This window comes from Stigmatopora argus, chromosome 13 (assembly GCF_051989625.1).
Source record: "Stigmatopora argus isolate UIUO_Sarg chromosome 13, RoL_Sarg_1.0, whole genome shotgun sequence".
Classification (NCBI taxonomy): domain Eukaryota; kingdom Metazoa; phylum Chordata; class Actinopteri; order Syngnathiformes; family Syngnathidae; genus Stigmatopora; species Stigmatopora argus.
This window is the reverse complement of record NC_135399.1, coordinates 9077700-9087744: the sequence shown is the minus strand read 5'-3', so window position 1 is coordinate 9087744 and position 10045 is coordinate 9077700. Positions and strand designations below refer to the sequence as shown.

General features: G+C 39.5%; 1 protein-coding gene across 1 annotated transcript; it reads left to right on the top strand.

The window, feature by feature from the left end:
• Positions 1 to 590: 590 nt before the first annotated feature.
• Positions 591 to 3930, top strand: pdcl3 (phosducin-like 3). The gene is made up of 6 exons (XM_077617143.1): positions 591 to 748; positions 954 to 1074; positions 1718 to 1808; positions 2317 to 2460; positions 3210 to 3418; positions 3655 to 3930. The coding sequence occupies exons 1-6, from the start codon at positions 743 to 745 to the stop codon at positions 3801 to 3803; spliced, it is 720 nt and encodes a 239-aa protein (XP_077473269.1). The 5' UTR covers positions 591 to 742; the 3' UTR covers positions 3804 to 3930.
• Positions 3931 to 10045: the final 6115 nt, after the last annotated feature.

Sequence of the window (10045 nt, the reverse complement as noted above, 5' to 3'; positions counted from 1 at the left end):
CAACCCATCTCACTTCCGCATGGCCACTCATGGTTCTCCTCTTATTGGCTCCATACACGTCACGTGGTTTCCCGATTCTGTTGCTGGTAACTTTAAAAATTCTCCAGAGGCACAAGGAAATTTATTTGTTCCATTCAAATGAGGCTTTGTCTTGTTAAAATTCTAAAATAATGTGCTCACTACGTATTTTACGTCTTTCGGTTCCAATGTTGTTCCATCAGACTGGCTCCTAACATCATGTCCAAATGCTAATACTGACTTTTTTTCTGACAAATTCTATATGTTTTTCCTTTTTCTTTTTTTATTTATTTAGTTATTTATTGTTGGTGGAACGTCTGTCCCACCCACGCAACCCTATCCAGGACCACATGGGCAGCACCTGCTCAATGACGTTCTCGAAATTCTCAAATGGAATTGCCCGCTGTCACTCCTTATATGGACATAGTTTAGCAAAAGCGGAAATCAGTGTCACTTTTATTATTGTCCCCGCCGATTTAGTTTTACCGTGAGATCGTAAAATCAGATTCATAACAGTAAAAAAAGTTAAAATCATTTTAAATGAAATTAAACTTACTTTTAAATATTTTAAGTTCACATGTGGTAAAATATGGCAACGTTAAAAAATATTACAGTAAATATTGTGTTTTGTTTGTGCCCGGTCATTTTTACGCTTGCTCTTTCGATTTCCGCCTTCCACAAGAGGAGTGGTGTGATTCTTTAGGAAAACTCCAGTGAGAAAAAAATGCAGGTGAGAAAACATGTTTTTACTCTTAAAGTGGTTATCTTAACGTCTTAAAATGATTCTACTATCAGTCGTTTGTGTTTTTATCTTAGCGTGTAGCATCAACGGTCTGTGTGTTTTCTTAAAACTCTTAAGACTAAATGGACATGTCACTTTCTTTGGGCTGATGAATTTAGTGGATGTTGTGTTTTATTTTATTTTTTTCTGGAAGGACCCAAACGAGGACACCGAGTGGAACGACATCTTGAGGAAGAAAGGGATTCTCCCCCCGAAAGAAGACCCCAAAGATGTCGAAGAAGAGGAAGAGTTGGCTCGCCAGCAGCAGTCTGTCGGTGAGAATATTTATTACTTTTGTTTGGTCGTTTTTTATTGGCCGGCACGAGAAGGAAAAATTCGAGTGAACTTATCACTTGAAGTTGCAATCATGTTAGCCTGTAGGGGGCGATAGATTAAAAGTATGATTCCACTGGGCCCTTTCATCGATATCAAAGAAGCGTCTTTTCATAATACAAATAATCAAATCAACAATCTTGTTTGAACCTTTTTAAATTAATATTTAATCTTTTAATCGAATTATACATTCATTTTAATGTGTTTTCATACTTTTGCTAATTCAATTCATTATTTTCCTAATTGTCATCCAAGGGTCAAAAGCAGTCAGCCTAATGCATCATCAACCTAATAACTGACATAAACAGCGGCTAAACATTTATTTATTTGCTACCAACCCTCCCACCCACTTCAAATGGATTAGTGGACAATTGAGCATTTTTTTTAATTCACAGCAGAAGGATGAAAAGAGAGACAATTGCATTTCCCCTTCATCAATGGCACTTGAAAGTGTTTAAGATTAGTGAAATGGAACAGGAAGCTGTTTGCTTTTTTTCCCCCAGTACTTTTTACAGGCTGCATGTGATACGATTGGTCGTGCAGTTATCATCATCATCATCACCCCGTGTAAATTTCTGTGTGCAGTGAAAACATACGAGAACATGACGCTGGAGGAGCTGCATGAGAACGAAGATGAGTTTGAAGATGATGATGAGGCGGCTATTGAGATGTACAGGTGGGTCCACAAGAAACCCCCATGCTGCCCTTGTCTGTCCCGATTGTATAATTTTTTTATAGAGGTAAAATCTACTGAAAACGTATCTTTTCACCCCGAAAATGCTTTTAAGATGGTGTTTTTTTCATTCATTTACACGTGATTGCCCTTTAGTTTACATATTTAAATATTCAGATGTGAAAGAGTTTTTGGATGATTTGAATGATTCAAAATAACATGCTTTTTCTCTCAAATATATTGTTATAATCATTTGTTTCAGATGTACTGCTATTATTTTCTGTATAAAAGTTGAATTTTATGTTCTAAACCTTTTTTTAAAAATTTGAGTCTTGAAAAAGAGGAGCTTGTCTTATTCGGGGCAATACGGTAAGTTACTTTTTTTAAACGTGGGCTAGAACATAATCATTCCAATCTTTATAGAAGAAATGTGATTTGTGGTAGGAGTTTTATAGGCTCGGTCAAAAAGGTTTTGAATTGATATTCACCCATACACCATGTTTGTTTTTAGACAGAAGCGTCTGGCCGAGTGGAAGTCAATGCAGCTGAAAAACGTGTTTGGGGAATTGACGGAAATATCGGGTCAAGATTACGTCAAGGAGGTCAACAAGGCGGGAGATGACATCTGGGTGGTGCTGCACCTCTACAAGCAGGGGTAACCACACCAAAAACGACCACACTAGACAACAACTACACAAAATGTTAAATATAATCACTTCTAATTTCATCAGTGTTCATTTAATAATTCAATAAAGACGACATAACCCAAAAGAAACTATAATCCCAAACAGACTGACAACAACACAGGGTTTAAATACATAGGCAGGGGATAACAAGACAATTACAAACACCTGCGTCACATGGACAAGGCGCATCGGAAAGACACAGCAGGTGGAACACAGTCGTAATCAGGCGGACAGAACACACAAGGAAAACACACCCATTTACTCAAAACCTCTTATCTCATCTCATTTTCTGAACCGCTTTATCCTCATTAGGGTCGCGGGGGGTGCTGGAGCCAATCCCAGCTGTCTCCGGACCCCAGAGCTGTGAGGTCCGGCGCGCTAACCACTCGCTCCACCGGGCCGCCCTACTCAAAACCTGACATTTTTCTTTTTATAAAATATATAGTTTTTCCTTGACAAATTAGGTGGGTGTGGCTTAAAGCTTTAAAAAAAGTATTTTGTCTTTAAGACTAAATCAACCTTTTTCTCGTCAGTTTTAATATGTTTTTCCCAACTTACCTTCATAATGGATTTTGGAACTATTTTAAAACATTTTTTAGAGTGGAGTCTTTCAACTAAAGTACAAAAACAATGACTTGCATCCGTCAACAATTTTTAAGGAAAAATATGAATTCGTCTTGAAAGGAGGAGAAAGTGACCGTTGTTTTTGCTTTCCCAGCATCCCTCTCTGCACGCTCATCAACCAGCACCTGAGCGCGCTAGCACAAAAGTTCCGTCAGACCAAGTTTCTTAAGTCCATCTCAACCACTTGCATCGCCAACTACCCAGACAAAAACCTGCCCACCGTCTTCGTCTACTTCCATGGAGAGATGAAGGCGCAGTTTATCGGCCCGCTCGTCTTCGGAGGCATGAACCTCACCCTGCAAGGTGACACACTTCATTTTCCACAAATACACAACGTAGTGTACCTTGGTTGAAAATGTGGTAAACAAAATAATATCATTTTCCTACAGGATTAAAATAAATTAGCTGTAGTACGCCCAAATGACCAGCGGAGGGCCGCATTTGTGCTAACTTCAAAACGTTGTATTTTTGGCAGTCAAAGGGTTAATGTACTTTTAGTGAAAATTTTGTTGCATCACATGATGTATGTTTGCTTTTAGAGTTGGAATGGCGGCTGTCAGAGTCCGGCGCGGTGAAGACTGATCTTGAGGAGAACCCCCACAAGCAGATCCACGATCACATGATGTCATCCATCAGGTGCTCGCTCCCCACGCGCAACCATAACAGCGACGACTCGGACCAAGATTAGGACCTCCGATCCCATCCCTCTTTCCTTCTTTTTTAAATCAACGCATTTCAGATTTTATTTAAGACAAATGCCAAAACCTCCGCCACCTCAACAATCATGTCTACATTAAACTCCTCGTTTATAGCAACGCTCTCTTTTCATTTCTTACATTCATTCATAAGAAACATTTGGAAAGGACTATTTTACTTTCCTTTTACATAATGAAAAGAAGACAAAAATATCGCAATACAGTGGTACCTCGAGATACGAGCTTAATCCGTTCCGGGACTGAGCTCGTATGACAAGATTCTCGTAACTCGAGGTAAAGTTTCCCATTGAAATGAATGGGAAACAAATTAATTCGTTCCAACTCTCTGAAAAAAACACCAAAAACAGGATATTGAATTGAAAAAAATGTTTTATTTCTTATAATTCGCCATATATTGACAAAGTAATAAATAACGAGTGGTTTAATATAAATAAAGTGTTTAATCTAACTAAAATTGTGCGGATTTCGCCGAGGGAAGAGGGGCACAAAAGGGGCGGGGGGCTTCGTTTTTTTTTTCCTTCCACACAACGCACTCGTAAACAGAACAAACACTCCACCCTCACGTTCGCTATCGATGGGCTGTTTGCTGTCGTACTATTCCCTTCAAAATATTCCGAAAATGATGCACACAAATGTCCTCACAATCGGAGAACGCACGACCACTTGCCAACGAGCAGCAGTCTTATCAGCGATCGCACCGCTGCTCATGGGAGCTTCGGGGGCGCTGGCTAGCGGCTCCTTTTAGCTTGTAGCATCTGTGTTCGCATCCCCTCGAACGGCGCCTATGATAGAGTTGCTACCGGGGATGCTGTTGCGAGCCAGTGCCCCCGATGTTCTTATGAGCAGCCAAAGAGCAGAGTCTTTTATCAGCGATCGCCCCGCTGCTCATGGGAGCTTCAGGGGCGCTGGCTAGCGGCTCCTTTTAGCTTGTAGCATCTGTGTTCGCATCCCCTCGAACGGCGCCTATGATAGAGTTGCTACCGGGGATGCTGTTGCGAGCACGAGTATACTTCATTACCCAGAAAGCCCTCTTTTCCCCGCGCATGGGCGTTGTGCGTTTCCTGGTCTGAATAGCTCATCCGGTGCTCGTAAATATTGTTATACACGAAAGATATGCCAAAAAAAATGCCATGGCAACCTGGCTTGGTCGCATCATGAAATTTTGACCGCATCACGGGCGAATTATTCGATCGAAATTTCCCCCGTAAGACGAGCATTCCGTATGACGAACGGTCGTATGACGAGGTACCACTGTATATCTTCGGAAATATAAATGTTATGGGTTTTTTTTCGAATTATGTGAATACTTAATAATTATGTATTTCCAGTATTTCAAAAATCTTTAAATATAGAAATATTTTTTAATCAAGTCATTGCCAATTTTTTTAATGATTAAAAGACAAAGCCATATTTCATAGAAATATACTAGTGTATTTTTATGTGGCCCTCCCAGGCATTAGAAATACTCTTTTAATTCACTGAGGTTTAAAAAAAAAACTAACAGCTTGTTAAACTTGTCGCCATGGAGATCGCCAAGAGAGTCGATTAATGCACACACTTGCGTATTCGTGCACGTATGACTTGAGATCAAATGAAAGCAAAGGTTAGTCATAGTGCAAGTTTTAATGTACATCATGAGTCAGTCATCTTTATAAGCATCATCAAGCTGGGTTCTTCTCCAATTACTGTCATCCAGAAGCAACCTTTTCTGTCTGATTTTTGGTTGTCTTTTCTCTAGCGTGACGTCACCGTGACCAATCTCAAATATTCTGCATTGGGGGGAAAAGGTCATTTGTAACGTTAAGAGCCTCGTGGACATTTTGTCTTACCAAAAGCACCACCGTCTTCTTTCTCCGCTGCGACAGTTTGGGTGATAATCGCATCAGAGGGTGAATCGAGCTGCTTTTCTGTAGAGAAGGCGACCAATGACAATTCATAATCACAATAATCCTCCATTCCTATCCAAAACCACTGCAATCGGCTCACCATGTTCTCACTCGGGTCAGTGGAGGTCTTTGCTTTTGAATAATGAAACAGGAACTAGAAAGGAGAAATCAAATTTAAAACAAAAAACTGAACATTCTGCCCCCAAAACCTGTTTCTCGAAGCAATGGGAACAAAAGAAGTCTCAAAAAGCTCTGTCCAAAAATAGACTTAAAGTTGGCCATATTTGTTTGGCAACCAAATTTTCATTTTTGGAAATGTTTGAGAATTGAGGCCCTTAATCCATTTTTTAGCGACGTGAACTCAAATTGACATATCTATTAGCATTAAACCCCCATAGAAGTCGCAAGTAACCGTGTACCAACAATATAATGTTTCGCTCATTTACAGGAGTCCTTCCATTTGGTAAAAAAAATTGTCCCTCAAACCAATTTCTCCCAGAAACTTGAAATTTGGCAGATATTCCCTTTCATGAATAGAGGCAAAAAAAGTCAAGAAAATTTGGAAATTTAAAGGAAGCCAGCCATTTTGGTTTGAAGGGGACTTTTTCTGGTAATTTTTTGTGCTCCGATGAATCCTACCATTTTTTTTCATTATGTCAGCACCTGAAGCTAATTTCTCTTAGCAACATGTCTATTAACAGTAGACCCACAAAAAAGTCTCGACAGAAAATCAGGTCTTGAAGTCAAATCATCCTAGCAACAAACTTAGACATATTAACATACACCAAAAGCTTGTGAATTAAGACAAGTAAACATGACTGAAAAGTAAGCCAGCATTTTTTTAAGTTGCCATTATATAGTTGGTTTTTCAAGGCTCCCTAATTTTTTTTTAATTTCCGCCCTGAAGCCTGCTAGCAAAATTAACTTTGTTTGAAATGTCTAGAAATATTCCATCCATCCCTTTTGGCTTTTCCCCGCAGCGACCAATCAATTCTCATGTTAGGTTTGCCACGTTTTACACCAAAGGCCCTTCCTGACATAACCCACAATCAGGAATCGAACCCGGCGCCACAACAAACAGGGCACTCAGTCCACTGATCCCACATGGTACATACCTGGCAACATCAAACAGACAAAAAAAATCCAGTATCCCTTTTAACCCTTAAAAGAGGAGGAACTTACTCTTTTGAAAAGATTCTGGACTTGCTGTTGCTGTGAAGACATTTGATTTAGATTATTCTACACATTGGTATCTTGTTAATAATTTAAAAAATAATGAACTAATTTGAATGCATGTTCGAAACATACATCCTCGTCGTCTCTCCATGAGATTTGAGCAGGTTCATCATCTCGGACCTGCAGTCGAACCACCAAAACGACAAATCAAGTGCATGTCAGGACTTGAAAAGATTTCAGTATTTTGTCAACATTTTCTCATAATCACCGTTCTGAACACAAGTCCGTCTTCCAATCTTTGGTAATGACTAGCATCTGAATGAAAAGCATAGTAAAAAAAATGCGTTGAAAAATGGACTATTGTTCAAAATAATGAGCTTGCAATTATCTAAGTACTAATTAATCACCAAAATCAAACCATCAATTCAAATTTGATTTAAAAACAATATAAAAAAAATTACACATAAATTGATACAACTTTTTTGAATGTTTTTACATCCAAATTCATAATTGGTTAAATCCATTTTTACACTCTGGTGTCCTACATTAAATATAAATAAAACTACATTTAATATTTACAATCATATTACTCAATTCATATACATTGACTTATTTTTTTAAATGCACTGTACATGATATACTATTTAATAAAGTCAAAATATTTACATTTAAAAATTGTAGTCATGCATTTAAACGAGTGAATGGAAGAAAAAAAATCAATATATCAATAAAAACTACCATTTCAAAGCCATAAGAGAAATATTTCTCACTGCAAATGAAAAGGCAGCTTTTATTTGACCAAATAACCCACACATCTCCAACTCTAACTAAAGTGGTTTTACCTGTGGCGCGCCAACATCCGCCGCAGAAAAAACATAGAAAAATAAGTTGTCTGATGTACAGAACATTCATGTTTCCAAAGTCAGTCCTTTGCTTCCTCTCGCGATCAATTTCCAAAGTTGTCCGGCTGATCGCTGTGCTGCCCTCTGGTTTCTCCCAGCGTGCTTGTGGCCGTGAAAGTCTTGCCTCCTCTTTCTCCCTTTAGAGGCACGGCGACCATGAGTAGCTGACCGGGCACGCCCCTTTCTGGGAAATTTGCTTGATCAATTGATGACATATGATCAGGTCGGACGTCACAAAAGGTAAAGTGTGGATGTGTCACCCATCGTGATAGCAACTGGACCCCCCCTAGCGTGGTATTGACGATAACTAATTATTCCCATTGGAAATTTAAGCCCAATTGTTTGTCATTTGAATGCGCTATTATAATCTTTAACATAGTTTGTAGTGGAACACTGAATTTTTGAACTTTCTTGCCAAGGTCCACCTATGTAGAATTAGGAAAATATAGATTTCTTGGATGTTAACTTCATATTCGGTAGCCACCAAACAAAGAAGAGGGAATAGCGTTCTTGCAAGGGTGCTAGATTTGGGGACTGATTTTTTTAAACTTGTTTAATAATTTGACTAAATAAGATGAATTGAGGTGTCTCGCTGCTTCCTGCGATTGGCTAGCAACCAATTCAGGGTGTCCCAATGGGCTGGGATAGGCTCCAGCACCCTCACGACCCTTGTGAAGATAAACAGGAGGGAAAATTAATGAATTAAGTTGAAATGGAATAAAATTCATTCATTCATTTTGTGTGCCGCTTATTTTACAAGGGTTGTGGGGGGTGCTGGAGCCCATCCCAGGCAACTACGGGGACCAGGCAGGGGAACACCTTGAATTGGTGGCCAGCCAATCACAGGACATGGACAACCATTTTCACTCACACTCATACCTAGGGGCAATTTAGATTGTTCAACCAGCTTACCGTTCATGTTTTTGCAACGTGGGAGGAATCCAGAGCACCTGGAGAAAACCCACGCAAGTCCAGGGAGAACATGCAAGCTCCCCAGGATTGAACCCACAATCTCAGAACTGTGGGCCCAACGCACTAACCACTAGTCCACCGTGCTGCAGGGAATAAAATAAACCCTAAATTTTTGCGTCAGAGAGTTTTATTGGGTTTACTTGTAATGAATAACCCAAACAAAATATGTTTTTTTAGTGTGACTTGTTTGGTGCTGTGTTTTCCGAAACTTGAAGGAACCCCTTGAAATGATGAAAATTGACCCTATTTGGCTGCCAAAAACCAGAATATTTGACATTCTTATTAGGTTTGGCTTTCAGATGATTTTTTTTCTGGATCTACTCATGATGAACCATCCAACCAAATCTCATCTTTCTAAATCAAACTGGCTTTGGAGGCTGAGTATCCAAAAATTTAAAGAACCCCTCGTAATGACTGGGTCTTCCCATGCATGAGACTTTATTTTTTTCTACTCGTTGTCAATATCCCTGTGTAGTTTCATTGGGCTGGACTAAAACTGGCTTTGGGTGTAGAGTTTTCCACAAAATTTGAATCAAGTCTGGAAATTCCATATACCTCAAATCCCTCAAAAGATCTTATTTTGCATCCAGTCATGAGGAACACGAATGGGGGATTTTCTGTGAGTTGAACAGCGCTCATGGTAACCTTGAACAACCTCGGCCATAACAAACAGGGTCCACCTTTTACTAATCGGCGGAAAGGTCACGTTTGTTGTAATTATCAGGACAAATGCAATTAAAAGCTCTAATGGCAGCGTTCCATTTGGCTAAATCCAACTTGGTCTCCATCACGTCACATACAAACACACAATAAGTGCAATGGTTTGGTGCTGTAGATTTGGGGGAGGGGCCAAATACAAAAAAAAAGATTAAAAATGTTGCAGGTTGATGTGGAATAATGATCAAATTATTGGGAGGTGTTCTTTTTTAAATAAAAAAAAAAAAACGTTTATCCATGTCTATTTGCCCTATGACTGACTGGCGACCAGTCTCGGGTGTAGTCTGTCATCCGGGATAGGCTCCCGCGACCTTGACAAGTATAAGCGGTGTTAAAAATGAATGAATTCTAAATTCCAAACTTTTCATATCTTACTGCTGATAGTGACACATTGTCGTTAAAGTGCCTGAAACGTCTAATGATACTCACAAATCTCAGTAGAGTAAATCAAGATCGATGGCCTTGGGTTTTTGTGTGCGCCCGTTTAGGTGCTCCCCGGGTGCAAGCGCGTGACGGAGAGGCGGCAAGTGCGCTGACTTACGATCTTAATAAGCTCAACGT